A 21440-nucleotide genomic window follows, 5' to 3' on the forward strand; every position below is an offset into this window, starting at 1 on the left:
GGGACCTGTCTTTTTTTTAAAGGTGACGTGTATGGTTCCTGATTTTTTGCCATCTGGGATTCTGTACCTATATACACTAATAACTTCATACCTATTGGATTGAGGATCTTCTAAGAGTTCTTCGTTTGAGTATTCACATGGGACGGCATGAATAATACCCAGCTCCTGGGAGATAGGGGTTGGGCAATTGCCACGTCTACCCCGTTTACTTGTCCAATCTTGCACGCCATTTCTGCATCGCTGGCATTTTCAATGGCCAGTTTTTCAGTATTTTTATTTCGGTAGTGTCTTTTATTCCCCCATTTGGTTTTGATTTCGTCGCCGATAGTTTGGGTTTTTATAGCTCTAGCTTTTGTGTGATTCTTACACTTTACTATGACCACTTAGCTATATTCTATTTTATTATTACTACTTCTCCTGTTTGTAACTTTAAAAGAGCTGGGTGATGGTGTGTTTAACAGACTTTCAATATAATTTGTAACCGCCATATTGGATTCTATGTAAACAAAAATTTCTCGAGATAACAATTTGAGATTTTGATTGAAAGTTTGATGTTATTTACTGCAACAATAAATCCACCGACTTTATTATATTAGTAAATCTTAATATATAGTCAATTTCTGCTTAGCTTGTAATGTTGAATTATCTTTGGTTGCTACGCTGTGTCAATACAATACGTCCGTTCAATTCAGTGATAGGATCGACAATGAGTACATCCCTGTGCAATTGGGATGTATAGTATACAGTTGTTGAGGAATAACATCCTAATAAACATTTGGTTACTCTGACGTCACTGGTTATACTTATACGCCCACATTTCCATGCGGATGTATATTTTCGTCGCCCCTGTCCGTCCTTCCGGACGTCCACAATTGTTTGTGAACAGTCTACAGGCCACAATTTTTATCCGATTTCAACGAAACTTGAAATATAGGTTTATCACCCCAAGATCTCGGTTCCTTTCGATATTGGCATGTATCAGACTGTAACTTCATGGATTATGACCCCTGATTGTACAAAAAAACAAGTTTTTAGCTTGTGAACACTGTAGAGGTCACAATTTTTATCCGATTTGGTTTAAACTTGAAATGTATGCTTATAACCCAATGATCTCGGTTCCTTTCGATATTCGAATTCCTGAATTATGGCCCCTGATTGTACGAAAAATCGCGTTTTTAGCTTGTGGACCCTATAGAGGTCATAATTTTTATCCGATTTAAAAAACCGTATTATTATATCACCGTTACACCCTAAGGACGACTGAGTTCAAATTTCGTGAAAATCAGCCCAAAACTGTCAGACAAAATGGCCGCCCTTCGTTCTCAAATAGCGTAAAAATATGGTATATCACAATGTTTATCCGATTTTGTTGAAACTTAAAATGTAAGTTTATAACACAAAGATCTCGGTTCCTTTCGATATTCGCGCATATCGGGCCGTAACTTCAGGAATTATGGCCCCTGATTGTACGAAAATCGTTTTTTTAGCTTGTGGACCCTATAGAGGTCATAATTTTTATCTGATTAAAAAACCGTATTATTATATCACCGTTAAACCCTAAGGACGGCTGAGTTCGAATTTCGTGAAAATCGGCCAAAACTGACCGAGAAAATGGCCGCCGTTCGTTCTCAAATAGCGTGAAAATATGGTATATCAATAGAGGTCACAATTTTTATCCGATTTTGTTGAAACTTGAAATGTAAGTTTATAACCCAAAGATCTTGGTTCCTGTCGATATTCGCGCATATCGGACCGTAACGTCCTGAATTATGGCCCCTGATTGTACGAAAAATCGCGTTTTTAGCTTGTGGACCCTCTAGAGGTCATAATTTTTATCCGATTTAAAAAAAACGTATTATTATATCACCGTTACACCCTAAGGACGGCTAAGTTCGAATTTCGTGAAAATCGGCCAAAACTGACAGACAAAATGGCCGCTCCTCGTTCTCAAATAGCGTAAAAATATGATATATCAAAGTTGTGGACCCTATAGAGGTCACAATTTTTATCCGATTTTGTTGAAACTTGAAATGTACGTTAATAACCCAAAGATCTTGGTTCCTTTCGATATTTGCGCATATCGAATTGTAATTTCCTGAATTATGGCCCTTGATTGTTGGAAAAATCACTCTTTTTTAGCTTGTTCTCTATCCATCTCTCGAAAATGTGGGCGTATCCTGCCTGGCAGCTGCTGGTGTTTTGTTTGATTAAGAGTGTTTTCGATTATTGGCTAAATCGTTTTCAGGGATTGAATGAATATACCTCAATTAATTATGAATGGATTTGAATTAAATGTGTTTCAAGTGTATTTAGTAAAAACTGACTTTAAACAACATAACACATTAATATGGTCATTATCATGTTCTCGTAAAAGACCAGCCCAGTTTAATATTTTAAGAATCTGGGTGACTACTTTTAAAGGTCTGTGGATGAATGATAAAACTCATAGAAATTTTGCGTCAAAATGGTTACATACTACCTACTATATATGTGCTTATATTTTGGCATCACTATTTTATTTCTGCTTTCTAATTTGCTAGGTGTTGAAGGTAGCTGTCGTTTTCCATCCTTTTTGCAACCCCCCATTGTTATGGGAGAGACGAAACCATGGAATACGGAAACATGGTGGATCAATTTGAAACACGATGTCAAGTGGTTGCAGAAACAGGACATATTTATTGAAGGCAACAGTTTGTGGCGGCATCGAGAACGTAATATGAAACGATGTGATCGCCTTGGAAGAAGTGTATATTCAAAAAGTAGTTTTGGGCGCTGTTCAGAAAGAGAATTAGTGTACAACAGAACTTGTTTAACCAGCGAAGGATACAATACGTTCAGAATTATTCAATACAACTTAGACAGGTTAGTTAATATTAATTTTAACCTTTTATGTATTCTACGGGTGAAATAGAATTGCAATAGTAGAACATGCCAAAAGAAGAAAAACCAAAATAGTTGTTACGCAAGGGAAATACGTATATGCTAAGACAAGTGTTTGTGTTCATCACAATATGTTATCATTTAAGTCAAATGAGCAAAAGCTAGCTTCGTCTCAACAACCGTGATCTTATAAGTAGGATGGTCCATAAGAAAATATCCCCATCGACGAAAATTTGATCTGTCGAATACGGTGGTCTATAAGATCTTTAGAATTGCGACATTAGATTTTAAAACCTGTGTGACATGGGGTAAATTTTCTTCCACCAGCCTAAAAAAAGTCGTTCACAGCTGACATGACGTCATCATTACTAGGAAAATGACGACCGGTTAGTTCCTTTTTATTTTTGGGAAACGGGTGAAAATCTGACGGGACCAAATCGGGCCAAAGCATTACCAGGATCTGCTTAAAAGCGGTGCAGATTGTCACGGGGCGTCAGGAATCTGACTCGTTTCTGATCAGCAGTCAAGAGCTTTGGCACCCATCTTGCAGAAACTTTTGTCATTCCTAACTCGTTAGCGATAATGTGCTCAACCCTGTCATGAGAGATGCCCACAAATCGGGTCAAAACATTACCATGATCTGCTTAAAAGCGGTGCAGATTGTCACGGGACGTCAGGAATCTGACTAGTTTCTGATCAGCAGTCAAGAGCTTTGGCACCCATTTTGCAGAAACTTTTGTTATTCCTCATTCGTTAGCGATAATGTGCTCAACCCTGTCATGAGAGATGCCCACAACACTGGCAATATGTCCAGTGGTCAATCTGAGACAGGGTAGGGTTACGTCGTGACTATCCTTCGTCACGGCACTAAATAAAGAATTATATATGACACTATTCTGTGTCTCGGCAACAAAAAGGAATTAGCTGTGATATTATCGTATAGGACTTTCTTTGACTTCACGTTGTGGGATCAATTATTTCAATCATTAACTAATTGACTCTGGAATACCGTTTATGTTGTTACTAAGTTTATATAACAAATACAGCAAACTACAAAGGTTAAATACAGGAAAACTACAACATCTATTATAGATACTTTAAGAGTTATTAAAACATCCACGGTCTGAGTTTAACGGTCTCATTACCCGCTCTCGCCTATATAGAAGTATAATGCGTCAGCTGTTAGGGCGGGACAATTACTATTTTGGGGGAAGTGTTCCGTATAGGCACCGTTTAACGTCAACATTATTCTATTTAATTGGACTAATCTGTGCACGAGATGTCTGGACGATAGTACCCTACTTTTAGCAATTGATAGTGGCAAGAACTGTCTGTGAGTTGGTCTAAGAAACTTGAATCTTGCAGAATACCTACTTAGCCTATTTCTCGTTGTCCCCCATTTGTTTAACAACTTCAGTATATTAAACAGCGTACATATAATAGAACTAAAATGACCCCTATAGTATTACAACACGCGCCTTAGCAATGCGTGAAATAAACACTTGCTTAATTAACGCATATTATGTCACATGCAATAAACACAATACAATATATACATACTTTCGGAATGGCATTTCAACATTGCCATTCCATGCCGCTAACAATCTTTAAATAATCACTAATAACAGTTACTAAACACTTTTTGTATGTCCTTTAAATATCTCAAGTTCTACTTCTACAATATCATTACACAGATAAACATGCTACAATAATATAAGTTCACTGATTCACTCTCAATAACTTTACTGTTTTCTAACACTAAATGAATTTCATTGTTCTATTCAGTTTTGTGTACTGTAAATTTGATGATCCCGAACCATATCTTCTTGCATACTGGAATTCCCCTAACTGGCTCGTCTTTACTGGGCTTAACGGTAAAGTACATTACTTCCCGTAACCGACCAGTGTACTTGCTCAAGTAGACCAGTATTAAATCAATTTCTTTACCCTTAATTTGTAACATTTATTTCCAGTAGTAAAATACAGTACTTAAAGGGTTATTTCCGGTAGGGGTTATCTTCCCCTGTTTTGTTTACCTTAGCAACGTCTGAAGAGTTATCCCCCTTTTATTATGGGCGTGGTTGTTGACCCTAGTTACGATAGAATCACGTGATAACGACGTAATATGAACACCTTGTCCGTTTAAATTTGAATTGTTGGGTGTGTGTGTGTTTGTAATGTTGTCCGCCTTTTTTTAAAGGGGTGGGTGTTAACGGTTAATTGTAGTGCCGATGGAAACCCGTGGCAACTAGGTAATATGAAGTTGTGAGTTTAAATTTGAATTGTGGATAGGGGGGGGGGGGTCACCGTAATGAGCGTGCGTAGTTCACCTCGAACCCGCGCACCGCCCGCCCAGTCCAACCCGCCCGCGGACGCTCTGATCATATTTTTATTCAATGTATTATTGGTGGTGTGAAACAAAATGTTTTATTTGAACCGCTTGGGCCCCGTCTCGCCACGCCCCAACGTCTTTTTCGTCGTCGCTTCAACCCAAAGACCAAAACATGTCCTAAAAGACATTCCCGTCAATTGTATAGTTAATTGTATTTGTTAATTGTATTTGTTAATTTTATTTGTTAATTGTATTTGTTAATTGTATTTGTTAATTGTATTTGTTCATTTAGTCTTGTTATTTCCTCATTTAGTTGATTATTTATAATCTAATTATTCATAATCTAATTACTTTTTTTTCATGAATTCTTTTTCATGAATTCTTTTTCATGAATTTCTTTTCATGAATTATTCATAATTCAATTATTTTTTCATTATTTTATTAATTAATTTCTTTTCATTAATTTTTTTTTTTATTAATTTTTTTTTCATTAATTCTTTTTTTTTTCATTAATTCTTTTTTATTTCATTAATTCTTTTTTATTTCATTAATTCTTTTTTTTTCATTATTTTTATTTTTTTTTTTTAAATTTATTTTTATTTATCTAAATTTGGTGAAATTATTTACTGGTCTGGTGGTAGTTCTCAATTTGATCTTTTGAATTTCACGACCAAAATTTGGTTTTAAATAAGAGAAATGAAACGAGTTTTAACGTCCATACTGACTAATAGGGACTAGATTAATATTTTGGAACTTGAATATTCTCAGATGTCACCAATCAAACAATTGTAGTCATTTGTAGTATTAAGTAATATATTAATTAGTATATTAATTGTTTATATTAATTGTTTATATTAATACAAGCTGTACATTGTTAAGGTATGAGAAATGTTTTAAAATGATAATTGTAGTCATTATCGTATTAATTAATATGTTAATTAGTATATTAATTGTTTTATATTAATTCGGGTTAGTCTAACCCTAACATACTTAAATGTTTTTATTTTAACATTTGAAATATATTTAAGAAAAATAAAATTGGTTAGTTCTTTAAAAACCAGATTAATAATATTAATATTACATTATGTATTTAACAGATGTTTTTCGGGGTAGTAGGTGAACTTTTGACCGATATTCTAAAAAATGCAATGGACCTTTTTAAATATGCCAATAACCTCTATATTCCTTCCAGGCCAGTTATTTTTATTTATTTTTTTGCCGAGTTGTTAAAAAATTACAATCTCTATGCTGTTGACGCGTAAGAAAATGTTTTTTAAAAAATGACCAGATCATTGTAGTAATTAACGTAATAATTAATATGCGAATTAATTATATTATTTTATATTGATTAGGGTTAGTAAAAACCGACATACTTCAGTATGATTTTTTTTTTTTATCTTAGCCTTTGAAATATATTTAACAAAAAATATAAGAGGTGACCTGTTTTAAAACAAACTGACGGTTAACACTAGATAATGTACTTAACAGATGTTCTAACCGATGGCTTTTGATTTTAAACTAGATAAAACATAATATCTTGCAGTAAAACATTCCATCCACATATATGTGTGTTACATACAGATGTAATCATGTGATCTGTTTAAAAAAAAGGAGCGGCTTATTTAAAAGCTGATGACGAAGCACCATTCCTTTGTTCAATGCCAATCTTTCAGTTCTTCGCGTGGTGGTTGACCTTTGGACCGATATACTAAAACTTAATCTGGAACTGTTTGTAAACTTTTCCATTGACCTGATTTCATCTAAAATGCAAATGACTTGCGAAATACACAATTGTCATTGGTTTTCTAGGTCTTGCATGAAATGGAAATTCACCGAACATGCAAATAATTTGTGACATACACTCCCTCATTGGTTCTGTTAGATGACCTTTATGCCGTCTGAACCGTATATGTAAATGACCTTGTTTCTGTGGTATATAACCACGATTCCATAAGACCTTCTTACCATTTTTCAAACTTGTGTATCAAAGGAATCCCTTCTATCCTTATAGATTTTTCATTCATTAGTTGTTGTTTTTTCAATAAGTGATGTACATATGATTTATTTTAATTTGTTAAAATCATTTACCGATTATTTGTAGATATTTTTTTTAATTTGATGGAAAGTTTGCTTCTGTAGTCAAATGTTTGAAATTTGAACAATATTTTATCTGCTGATAGTTTTATATTTAATGAAAAGTTTTAATAAAATGTGGTGGTATGATGAATTTGTTCCAATATTTGAATTATGAAAATAGTATGACCAAGTTTCCATGACCGAAATATGTTCCTTATATAAATGGGTTTTATTTTCGTTACACAGTATTTTAGATTCGATTTATATATTATAGCGGTGGTCACTGTTATCTTGTATGGAGTAATGACATGTTTTAGCACCATGTAATTTAATATCTTGAGAACTAAAGAAAATGTCTTCTGTAAAGGCAATTTGGTGACTATTTTTAATTAACACCTGTTTTTTAGTTGTGACATATGTTTTAATCATCAAAATAAAAGTCAAGCACCTTGGTGTCATTTGACATTCTTGAGAACCAAAGAATATGTCTTTGGCGTGGGAAAGTTTGGCATGTGTTATATAACCAGTGTCTTAGCTGTGTCAGATGGTTTGGCTATCAAATTACAAGGCAACACGACTTTGGTGTCATCTGATATTCTTGAGAATTGAAGAATGCGTCTGTTGCGTGGGAAAGTTTGACAGGCGTTTTTATTGCCAGTGCCTTAGCTGTGCCAGATGTTTAAAATGTTTTCAAAGTATTTGCTTTTTTTGACAAAAGATTTTGGACAAAGAAAATTTGATTTTGCTTAAGTAAATCCATCTTAATAAATGATGACTCCCAACACACACACGCATGCACAAACACACACTCGTTTCCCAACATGCACACATACACAGATTCGCCAACCACACTCATAGGCTGCCACACCCACACACAACCCTCCCAACACATACACAGTGCTCAACATGCACACATACACAGACACACCCACTACACTCAACCCTCCCACCACACACACACTCTAATTGACTGGGACACCGACACACAATCACCCACAAATCATCTTAACTGTCAAATATAGAGAATGTAATTCAATGTTAAAAAACGTACTTACCTATACGTGGCACGAATTATATACCCGTCATAAAATTTACACATTTCCCAGCGCTTGGAAATATATGACACCATACTATAACAGATGTGCTTTAACTTTTTTTTTTTTTTTTTTTTTTTTTTTTGCTGTGTTCGAACTGTTAATAAATTATGCCGTTAACGTATAAGAAATGTTATTTAAAATAAAAAGATAATTATAGCCAATTTTGTATTAAATAATATGTTAGCGTATTAATTGTTTTATGTTACTCGGGGTTAGTACAACCCCAACTTACTTAAATAAGGATGTTTCTATTCTAGTATTTGAAATATATATAAGTAGGGGATATTTGATTTTTAAGTGTTATTAAAGTCACCTAATGAAACTGACGAAGAAACAAATGACAAAATGAAATGAAGTTCACATTCATCGATTTATTCCAAATGATCGTTAGACTAAGTAAGGCACAGACTGACCATTATAAGGGTAAAATGATACCCGGGGTCAAACAGCAAAGTTACCACAGCATCACAACCAAGTCAGTAACGGGTAAATCCTCCTCTGTTTGCCAAACAAGCATTGATCCGACGTGGCATACTCCTAATGAGACGTCTAAGGTCATTTTGGTCCAGATTGTCCCATTCCTGTTGCAACGCAGCAGCAAGTTCTTGGACATTGGCAGGACGTTGTTGACGTTGACGTAACCTCTGTCCAAGCATGTCCCAGACATGCTCGATGGGGGAGAGGTCGGGACTCAGTGCTGGCCAATGTAATGTGGTGATGTTCTGTTGTTGGAGGTAACCTGTAACGATCCTGGCCCTGTGACATCTTGCGTTGTCATCCTGGAAGATGAAACGGCGGCCATGACGTCGTGCGAACGGCACAACATGGACTGCCAAGATGTTGTCCCGGTAGTACTGGCCTGTAACACGCCCTGCAACAACATGTAAAGCCGTTCTTCCAGCAACCGTGATGCCTCCCCACACCATAACAGAACCACCCCCAAATCGATCATGTCTGATGACGTTAACGTCTTGGAAGCGCTCGTTTCGACGACGCCACACCCTCCTACGTCTGTCCAAAAAATCAACAGTGAACCTTGACTCATCTGAAAACATCACATTGCTCCAGCGTCGATTATCCCAGTGTTGACGATCCCTACACCAACGACGTCTTGCCTGAATGTGATGATCTCTCAAACAAGGGATCACGCGAGGACGTCGGGCGCGAAGGTGACCCCTATGCAGTCGATTCCGCATCGTCTGGCCACTCACTCTCACACCAGTGTCTGTTTGAAGACGAGCGCTGATCTGATTTGCTGTGATGACACGATTTCTCAAGGCCAAGGTACGGATAAATCGATCCTGGGCTTGAGTTGTCGCCCTTGGTCGACCTGAGCGTGGTCTGTCCTGTACAGATTGTGTATCACGGTATCTGGACCATAGCCTGCTTATGACAGACTGAGAAACATTCATCGTCCGCGCCACAACCGCCTGTGTTGTGCTGATCTGTAGCATGCCAAGGGCACGTAACCTTTCATTTTGGGTAAGCCGACGCATATCAAAAAAATTTTTCTGGTCACTAAAACAATTAAACTGATGTTTCCACCCTGGAATTCAATGCCACAATGACTGTAACATTCAAAGTCAGAGTCGTGCAAATCTTGGGTTGGACCCCCATGATGATCCCAAGCATCACCTGCATTCCATGCGGTAGCTATTGGTGCGTTTGGGCGTCACATGTAACTGGAAATGTTTCTTCTGTTAGGTTCTATAGTGACTTTTTTCGTAGTCATTTGCATATTTTAGTATTATGCCCCCAAAATCAAATATCCCCTACTTTTTTTGAATAGTATATATATATTTCAAATACCAGAATAGAAACATCCTTATTCAAGTAAGTTGGGGTTGTACTAACCTCGAATAACATAAAACAATTAATACGCTAACATATTATTTAATACAAAATTGGCAATAATTATCTTTTTATTTTAAATAACATTTCTTATACGTTAACGGCATAATTTATTAAGAGTTCGAACACAGCAAAAAAAAAAAAAAAAAAAAAAAAAAAAGGAAAAAAGTTAAAGCACATCTGTTATAGTTTGGTGTCATATATTTCCAAGCGCTGGGAAATGTGTAAATTTTATGACGGGTATATAATTCGTGCCACGTATACGTAAGTACGTTTTTTTAACATTGAATTACATTCTCTATATTTGACAGTTAAGATGATTTGTGAGTGATTGTGTGTCGGTGTCCCAGTCAATTAGAGCGTGTGTGGTGGGAGGGTTGAGTGTAGTGGGTGTGTCTGTGTATGTGTGCATGTTGATCACTGTGTATGTGTTGGGGGGGGGGGGGGGTTGGCAGCCTATGAGTGTGGTTGGCGAATCTGTGTATGTGTGCATGTTGGGAAACGAGTGTGTGTTTGTGCATGCGTGTGTGTGTTGGGAGTCATCATTTATTAAGATGGATTTACTTAAGCAAAATCAAATTTTCTTTGTCCAAAATCTTTTGTCAAAAAAAGCAAATACTTTGAAAACATTTTAAACATCTGGCACAGCTAAGGCACTGGCAATAAAAACGCCCGTCAAACTTTCCCACGCAACAGACGCATTCTTCAATTCTCAAGAATATCAGATGACACCAAAGTCGTGTTGCCTTGTAATTTGATAGCCAAACCATCTGACACAGCTAAGACACTGGTTATATAACACATGCCAAACTTTCCCACGCCAAAGACATATTCTTTGGTTCTCAAGAATATCAAATGACACCAAGGTGCTTGACTTTTATTTTGATGATTAAAACATATGTCACAACTAAAAAACAGGTGTTAATTAAAAATAGTCACCAAATTGCCTTTACGGGCGGGCGGGCTGGACTGGGCGGGCGGTGCGCGGGTTCGAGGTGAACTACGCACGCTCATTACGGTGACCCCCCCCCCCATCCACAATTCAAATTTAAACTCACAACTTCATATTACCTAGTTGCCACGGGTTTCCATCGGCACTACAATTAACCGTTAACTCCCACCCCTTTAAAAAAAGGCGGACCACGCCCATAATAAAAGGGGGATAACTCTTCAGACGTTGCTAAGGTAAACAAAACAGGGGAAGATAACCCCTACCGGAAATACCCCTTTAAGTATTGTATTTTACTACTATTTCCATCTTAATAGGATACTATTATGTCTTAATCATATTCATACACTTATGCTTATGTAAAATTGTTGTTTATACGCATGTATAAATTCGTAATTCTATTTAATTTTAAGTGAATATTAGCGTTATACCACTTATGTTGTCGCTTTTATATAAACTATTAGTATTAATTATTACGTCTCACCAAATAGTCTCGAACACCCAGAACCTCCTAGTCTTCAACGTACGGAGGGTCTGGGACCGTTGTCAATATTTGACGTTAAGTCCATTGCCCATGCGTAACCGGGAGTTTAGTTTTTAATGTGGTTGATTATCCAGTATCTTTGGCCAAGTCAAGTTTTAGGACGAGTTGTCTCCTTTAGACGCTGTTTATGATAATGTGAAAGACCGGATAATTTAGCCAATGACCTATTATTCTCAAATGTTGACAACGCATCTAGACTAATATTCGTAGAGTATTTTTCTGGATGATAGAAACTACTCACCTACAGTCATTAATAACTTTGAAATAGGTTACATTACTAACGTTCTACCTATTGGTATTACCTGTTAACAGTGAACAGTTTCATCTCATTAACAAATCATCTTCAATTAATTACCCTAACCGTATGTTCAAGACATTCCACCTGTGCTATAAACCGACGGTTACCATTGAATATATAGAATGAAACGGGTATATCTTGTCAACATATAAGATCTAAGACCAGAGAAAGCACTCGCGTCTTTCTGGCTTGCTCCATAATTAAACTTTTGACAGATACGCCCCTTTTCTAATCTCCATATAGATACTCCCTATTAACATTTTAAACCTTATCGTGAATTCATTTCTTACTGAATTCAAACGGAACAGCATCTTGAAACAAATGTGATCGATATTTATTTCAGAAACCTGATTGTATTATACTCGTGGTTGTAATAATAAATCAACCACAACCCGCAAGTTATTATACTATTCAAAAAAAGTAGGGGATATTTGATTTTGGGGGCATAATACTAAAATATGCAAATGACTACGAAAAAAGTCACTATAGAACCTAACAGAAGAAACATTTCCAGTTACATGTGACGCCCAAACGCACCAATAGCTACCGCATGGAATGCAGGTGATGCTTGGGATCATCATGGGGGTCCAACCCAAGATTTGAACGACTCTGACTTTGAATGTTACAGTCATTGTGGCATTGAATTCCAGGGTGGAAACATCAGTTTAATTGTTTTAGTGACCAGAAAACAAATTTTGATATGCGTCGGCTTACCCAAAATGAAAGGTTACGTGCCCTTGGCATGCTACAGATCGGCACAACACAGGCGGTTGTGGCGCGGACGATGAATGTTTCTCAGTCTGTCATAAGCAGGCTATGGTCCAGATACCGTGATACACAATCTGTACAGGACAGACCACGCTCAGGTCGACCAAGGGCGACAAGCCCAGGATCGATTTATCCGTACCTTGGCCTTGAGAAATCGTGTCATCACAGCAAATCAGATCAGCGCTCGTCTTCAAACAGACACTGGTGTGAGAGTGAGTGGCCAGACGATTCGGAATCGACTGCATAGGGGTCACCTTCGCGCCCGACGTCCTCGCGTGATCCCTTGTTTGAGAGATCATCACATTCAGGCAAGACGTCGTTGGTGTAGGGATCGTCAACACTGGGATAATCGACGCTGGAGCAATGTGATGTTTTCAGATGAGTCAAGGTTCACTGTTGATTTTTTGGACAGACGTAGGAGGGTGTGGCGTCGTCGAAACGAGCGCTTCCAAGACGTTAACGTCATCAGACATGATCGATTTGGGGGTGGTTCGGTTATGGTGTGGGGAGGCATCACTGTTGCTGGAAGAACGGCTTTACATGTTGTTGCAGGGCGTGTTACAGGCCATTACTACCGGGACAACATCTTGGCAGTCCATGTTGTGCCGTTCGCACGACGTCATGGCCGCCGTTTCATCTTCCAGGATGACAACGCAAGATGTCACAGGGCCAGGATCGTTACAGGTTACCTCCAACAACAGAACATCACCACATTACCTTGGCCGACCTCTCCCCCATCGAGCATGTCTGGGAGGCATGGTGTGGGGAGGCATCACTGTTGCTGGAAGAACGGCTTTACATGTTGTTGCAGGGCGTGTTACAGGCCATTACTACCGGGACAACATCTTGGCAGTCCATGTTGTGCCGTTCGCACGACGTCATGGCCGCCGTTTCATCTTCCAGGATGACAACGCAAGATGTGACAGGGCCAGGATCGTTACAGGTTACCTCCAACAACAGAACATCACCACATTACCTTGGCCGACCTCTCCCCCATCGAGCATGTCTGGGACATGCTTGGACAGAGGTTACGTCAACGTCAACAAAGTCCTGCCAATGTCCAAGAACTTGCTGCTGCGTTGCAACAGGAATGGGACAATCTGGACCAAAATGACCTTAGACGTCTCATTAGGAGTATGCCACGTCGGATCAATGCTTGTTTGGCAAACAGAGGAGGATTTACCCGTTACTGACTTGGTTGTGATGCTGTGGTAACTTTGCTGTTTGACCCCGGGTATCATTTTACCCTTATAATGGTCAGTCTGTGCCTTACTTAGTCTAACGATCATTTGGAATAAATCGATGAATGTGAACTTCATTTCATTTTGTCATTTGTTTCTTCGTCAGTTTCATTAGGTGACTTTAATAACACTTAAAAATCAAATATCCCCTACTTTTTTGGAATAGTATATATTCCTTATGTTTAACACATATAACAAATAACAATTTCCAAATAAGGTCTTGACGTTTCCGTTGACATTAGTATGGTTTAGTATACTTTATGCTAATCGCACATTCGAATCCAACTTTAAATTACCCATTTTAACATGGTGTGTTTTCCTACTTTTAACACACACGTTGAACTTATTATCCTTTATACTTTTTCTTAACAAAACAAGACGAATAATCCGGAAAAAGTTTACATCACTTGCGCTTTAGTTACCCGCTATATTGCAAGGTACACCGTTTCATTTTAAACTGCTTATTTAAAACTTTATACCGAACCACACGCTATCTCGCGAATTTACCAAGGGCCATTCAGTTTTAAATTTTCCTTAGGCAAGCCTTTGCCTTGAACCTAAACGCGCTCGCCGCGTATTACACAGGTCCATACCTTAACCTTACCATAATATACATAACTTGAACAGAACAGTACATTACATTCATTTACAAAATTCAAGTCTAAAACCCCCCTCTAGACTTTCGAAGTGTTATTAAGATCTAATAACATCATTTTTTTAATTATTTATTTACTACGTTTATAGAAAGTTACTCATGTTTAAACCTAAACCTTACTTACTCAGATTTTCGTAATTTAATTATTTCAATTTTTTTTCGGCCTTTTTAACCTTTATTTTGTAGGAAATCCCTAACCTATAAAATGTCATTAAATCGATCCCTTGGTCGTTTTGGCTTTCGGTTTACTAGGAAATATGTACCTACCTAAAAACGACTAGAAACTGCGTCTTCTTCCAAGGATTTCCTCTAGGGTCGGCATCCTTACGTTAACGGCACCAAATAAAACGAATGTGACAATATCCTGTGTCGCGGTACCAAAAAGCGAAGACTGAGATATTATCGTCTAGGCCTTTCTTTGACTTCACGTTGTGGGATCAATTATTTTAATCGTCAATTAACTGACTCTGGAACACCGTTTATGTTGTTACTAAGTTTATATACCAAATACAGCAAACTACAAAGGTTAAATACAGGAAAACTAAAACATTTATTATAGATACGTTGTCTATTTAACCTTTACATTTTAGCAAATCCCTAACCTCTAAAATGTCATTAAATCAATCGTTTTGGCTTTCAGTTTACTAGGAAATATGTACCTACCTAAAAACGACTGGAAACTTCGTCTTCTTCCAAGAATTTCCTCTAGGGTCGACATCCTTACGCCAACGGCACCAAATAAAACGACTGTGACACTATCCTGGTCACGGTACCAAATAAAATGACTGTGACACTAAAGATACAAAATGACCTAACCTGAGTGACCGTTGAGAATCGGATTTGATGGAAAGCGCTTCCATTTCGGCAGGATGTTTTTTTTATTAATATCGTGACCGTGAGGTCCTTCAGATATTACAAGAGTCTGGAATGGATCTTCAAATCTTTAATACTACAAAGGTTAAATACAGGAAAACTAAAACATTTATTATAGTTACGTTGTCTATTTAACCTTTACATTTTAGCAAATCCCTAACCTCTAAAATGTCATTAAATCAATCGTTTTGGCTTTCAGTTTACTAGGAAATATGTACCTACCTAAAAACGACTGGAAACTTCGTCTTCTTCCAAGAATTTCCTCTAGGATAACCTAATCCTACTAAGTCGGATAGACCTAATTGATTGACGTATCAAGTACAATCACATATTTATATACTCAGCCAAATTAAAAACTTGACACTCGGGATTTTTGGGACTAGATTTTTAATATTTGGTTTAAGGCAACTTTTTTAGTGTTATGTTGCGCACAGACGACCTTGACAGCAACAGAAAGCAAGAATACGTCTCGCCGAAAGTCCTTGACATTGATAACGTTCGTGATGTCACAGTACCCCCCAAAATAAAATAGTAACGGTTGTGGCCTCCTCTAGCGTCTCGTACTGCCGCACAACGTCTTCTCATGGATCTCATAACATTAGTAAACACTACCCGAGGAAGATGTCGCCACTGCTCAATAAGAGCATGTTGAAGGTCCTGCAACATCAGTGGTGGATTCACTTGCTGACGAACACGTCGACCCAGTTCGTCTCAGATGTGTTCAATAGGATTAAGGTCGGGGCTAGCGATGGCCAAACCAGGACTTGGACACCGGCATTTCTTAAAAAATTCTGGGTAGCAATTGCTGCATGGGGTCGAGCATTGTCTTCTTGAAACGTTAGTCCAGGCCCATGTCTCTGCATAAACGGAAGAAGAACAGGTGGCAAAATCTGATCCCTGTACTGGATAGCATTTAAGTTCCCTTGGACAACAACAAGAGGAGACCTACCATGTGCACAAAAAGAACCCCAAACCATGACGCTGCCGCCACCAAATCACCTCGCGTGCAGTACACTCGGACCCTGCCATCGGCAAATCTCAAAGTGAATCGAGATTCGTCACTAAAGACAACCGAATTCCACTGTCTTTGAGTAAATCTTATTTTTCTTGTGGCCCACACAAGTCGGTTACGGCGATGAAGAGGTGTCAATATTGGTCCATTATAGGGCCTCCGAGCTCGAAGACCAGCAGCCTGCAAGCGATTTCGAACAGTTTGTGCAGTTACCCTTCCACCAAACATCTCTCTACTTGTGGAGGTTGCAGTGACAAATCTGTGTCTAAGATGACGTAATCGTATTGCTTGATCTTCCTGGAGTGACGTCACACGTGACGCTCCCGCCCTTGGGCGGTCGGCAATAGTTCCAGTTTGAAGCACTCTCATTCTAAGATTAATTATTGTCTGCCGTGAACAATTAAAGGCTCTTGCAACAGTGACCACAGACTGACCAGTATAGAGCCTACCTATAGCACGTAGACGTTCTACATTTGAAAAGCGCGGCATTTTCTAACAAAGATGAAAATAACAATTTTAATTTGTTTTTCCAGTTCAAGTTACGTGTGCGTGTTCAGTTTAAGGCAACTTGCATCGATTGGCCTCACGAGTTTGTGTTTGCACGTGTTTTTCAGGTTTTTCATCTTTATATGCTCAAAAGTCACGTGATCCACGTGACTTTACAATTTTATGAAATTCATCAGTGTCAAGTTTTTAATTTGGCTGAGTATATGTAATTACTTCTAATCACTTGGCTAGATCAAGTGTCGACATAAATAAGCATTGATGTAATAATGTACAATATAAGAAATAAAACAATGGTAAATAAAACAATTAATAGATTAATTAATCATACGATTGGCATGTTCACCAGGTGTATTCTCACGAAGGCGCAGTTACAGAGCGTAACCAAAATTAATCCTTCCCAAAAAGGCGCAGATATCGACTTGAAGAGAGGCATGTTGCTATTAGGACCCAATTAACGGTGTTAAAGATTTTATGAATTTATGTTCACTCTGAACCAACAACACTCTGGAAGGATGGCATACAAAAATTCAAGAAGCTAGTTGGAAAAGCCCATCCGAATGTTTTTGAAATGATCACATTTTTACAACAAGAACAAAATATTAACCATCAAGGAAGAGATATAAATATGCTCAAATCCAAAGCCAGCTCCAAGAATTAAAAGGAAGACACGAGGAAGAGGAATTGACTTTAGTCGAGTATTTAGACAGGGTGTCTTATTTGGCGAAATTAAATTAATTTTTGTTATAGTTTAGTTTTGTTTTCGTTTCTTAATCTTATGCCAAAAATGATGCTAAAATGTTGATTAATTAGTTACATTGGGGATTATGAAAGTGTAAATTCTTATCATAACAATCTATAACACGATTGTTACGATTTTAATCCATTTTAATCCCTAGGAGCTGGATTCCCACGAAGTCGTCGAAAACGACCTCGTTTAATCCGTTACGGTCAATAACTGCGCCTTCGTGGGAATAAACCGTTCACCAGACAGGCCATATTGTCAGTTATTTTCTATCTATAACAGTTTTATAAACAACAAGGGATTATAATAAATTAACATGTCATTAAAATTACGTAACATTTCACCCTTGACTATAGTCACCTTTCAATAGCAAACACACACGATGTTTTGAAGAAATAGAATAATTATTGTCCTTAGAGTTTACATGTATACAGAATTCAATTTGATGACTATTCTTTTTAAAATTAAAGTATTATCTGAAATATTCTAGATTTAAATAGAACTACTATAACCAGCACGGTTATAATATGGTCCATTTAATTAGTTGTATTTCCACTGTATTTCAGTGTCATTTGGCAGATTTAACAACCAACACGTTTCTTGTCAATAATTTCACCTGTCTTGACAAAGCCGAAATGATTCCATACTTATATCGTTTTTTTACAACCTCGAATTCCGCCATCTTTAAACAAATCAGATGGCACGACTAACCAGTTATACTTCCTGAATTATGGCCCCTGATTGTCCGATATACACCGTTAGACCGTAATGAAGGTTGAGCAAAATTGCCGGACAAAATGGCCGCCGCTTGTAGGCGAATAGTGTAGAAATATGGTATATCAAGGTTGTGGACCCTATAGAGGTCACAATTTTTTTCCGATTTTGTTGAAACCCAAAGATCTCGGTTCCTTTTGATATTAGCGCATATCGGACCGTAACGTCCTGAATTATGGCCCCTGATTGTACGAAAAATCGCTTTTTTAGTTTATGGACTCTATAGAGGTCATAATTTTTATTCGATTTGTAAAACCGTATTATTATATCACTGTTACACCCTAAGGCAGATTGAGTTCGAATTTCGTAAAAATCAGACCAAAACTGACAGACAAAATGACCGCCCCTTGTGCTCAAATAGCGTAAAATATGGTATATCAAGGTTGTGGACCCTCTAGAGGTCACAATTTTTATCCGATTGTGTTAAAACTTGAAATGTAAGTTTATATCCCAGAGATCTCGGTTGTTTTAGTTATTCGCGCATATCGGACCTTAACTTACTGAATTATGGCCCCTGATTGTTAGAAAAATCGCGTTTTTAGCTTCTGGACCCTATAGAGGTCATAATTTTTATCCGATTTAAAAAATCGTTTTAGTATATCACCGTTACACCCTAAGGACGACTGAGTCCGAATTTCGTAAACATCAGACCAAAACTGACAGACGAAATGGCCGTCCCTCGTACTCAAATAGCGTAAAAATATGGTATATCAATGTTGTGGACCCTCTAGAGGTCACAGTTTTCTTTTGATTTTGATGAAACTTGAAATGTAAGTTTATAACCCAAGGATCTTGGTTCCTTTCGATATTCGCCCATATCTGACCATAACTTCCCGAATTATGGCCCCTGATTGTACGAAAAATCGCGTTTTTAGCTTGAGGTCCCTCTAAATGTCACAATTATTATCCGATTTTAAAAAAAAAACGTTCAAATATATCAGTGTTACATCGTAATTTTGGTTGAGTTAGAATTTCGTGAAAATCGGTCCAAAACTACCCCGCATACACGATTAGCGTACACAATTGCCCCCCCCCCCCCAAAAAAAAAAAAAAAAATCCTGGGGAAAGACATCAAGATCATCAAATTTGAGTCAATAGTTATGGAATTGCGATCATTTGGAGATGTTGGCGACCATTTTTGACATAATAGGCCATAATTTCTAATGATCTTAATGTGTTCTTTGCCCCCCCCCCCCGCCAAAAACAAACAAACAAACAACCAAAACAACAACCTAGGAATATATCCCATGATCATCAAATTTGAGTTGATAGTTACATAGTTATGATCATTAAGACGTTTCGGAGGCCATCTTTGACGCCATCTTGAAAACAAACTTTTCCGGGGGTCCTACTTTGGTAAACCTTTAGTATGTTATAAAGTACACTAAACCCTACCAGAATCAGTTGAGAAACCTTTTGTAGCAATTGTTTGGGGGTTAAACTGTATTTTAACCTGACTATGAGTACACAAACCTGGACAATAGTGGTGTATAGCATTCAATAGTTATAGCTTTAATACTTTAGTAATGACTACTGCCTGATTACTAACAATTTTTAACTAACTAATAAACATTATGTATATAGCATGATGACTTTGGTCTGTTTGTGACAAATATTTTCATTTATACAATTTTTTTTGTTCATGACTTGTAATGATATCAACATTACAGTGTCTTTCAACTAGAAAATAGTCAAAATAAACAGAAAGAATCATTTAAAGATGCGAACATATTATTGGATTCAAATTACGGTGCCACTGAATAAACAAATAGTGTTTATCTGGTGCAATATTCTAATCTTATTTCACACAAAAGGTTGTTAATATTCTCAAGGAATTGACTGTAGTTACTAAAACAAACCTGTCTGATATTATAGGTAGCCCTACTAATTTATCGAATGTGTCCCGTCAAATCAGTACTGCGCTTTCTTTGTGTGTCTGTAAATTTTTGTATGCTCCGTCTCGTTTTCTATGGAAATCGCCTGTTTATTTCCTATTCGTGGTAAGCCTAACTAGTAAATGCGCTCTTCTTCTGGTTTTGGATTCTTTCTTCGTGGCTGGTAAAAATGTAGCTAAGGACGTTGACTTAAATCCGATGGCTTTGAGTTCACCTACTAGTTTATTAGTTATTACTAATAGTTTCCCTTAGTAACCTCATTTTGTTTATAACTTTCTGTAACGTTTTTAAATATGATAATGTTATACAAGTATGACTAATTGAACATACCCAGTCCAGTGCAACGAAACAACTTTAGCTCGACTACAAAAATTATCGTTTAATTTAATCAAGCTTTGTTTTCGACATTTCATTCATACTAGTAACGATGTATTATGCATGCGCGCCACTGCGAATCCCAACGGCGGGATGGTAGACGGAACTATATACTACCCTGTTTCAATGTTTAAATCGACCAAGTCTTACACCGCTATTTGGTCTATTACAGCGCCGAGACAAATCCGCTGGTGGGCGTATTTTATATTCCATGGCAAGCTAACTTTATTTCGTAAAGAGTTGGGAACATGTTTTGTATATCTTTTTACTTTTTACGAATTCAGAACTCATAAATTTACCTGTATGAGGTTTATTAGAAGAAGCGACAATACTGTGCAAGTTGAAGAGGGACCGCTTAGTGACACAAATGACCCTGACTTATGTGACGAAGAAGGGTTGGTTTTGGAAGAATGGCCGTGGATAGGTAAGTCAAATATTAGCAATGGTACATTGGATTCGAAGTTTATCAGCCACTGTACATTCGAATCCGGGGCTTAGTATTTACGTTACACATAATCTTTTCAAAGCACCTATTAGCTAGCAATTTAGTTTGGTTCGCGTCAAGTTTTTG

General features: G+C 37.4%; 1 protein-coding gene across 3 annotated transcripts in view; it reads left to right on the forward strand.

Moving 5' to 3' along the window:
- The window catches only part of LOC126829629 (uncharacterized), a 390380-nt gene that overhangs the window by 107562 nt on the left and 261378 nt on the right, over positions 1 to 21440 (forward strand). For all 3 annotated transcript variants that reach the window (XR_008788971.1, XM_050559609.2, XM_050559610.2), the window contains exons 3-4: positions 2541 to 2862; positions 21154 to 21293. Coding sequence is in view for 2 of the 3 variants with exons in the window: in XM_050559609.2 (XP_050415566.2) it covers positions 2541 to 2862; positions 21154 to 21293 (462 nt within the window). In the remaining variant the exon portion in view is untranslated. The remainder of the gene's footprint in view (positions 1 to 2540; positions 2863 to 21153; positions 21294 to 21440) is intronic.

The sequence above is a fragment of the Patella vulgata genome, chromosome 8 (genome assembly GCF_932274485.2).
Source record: "Patella vulgata chromosome 8, xgPatVulg1.2, whole genome shotgun sequence".
In the NCBI taxonomy this organism is placed as follows: Eukaryota; Metazoa; Mollusca; class Gastropoda; family Patellidae; genus Patella; species Patella vulgata.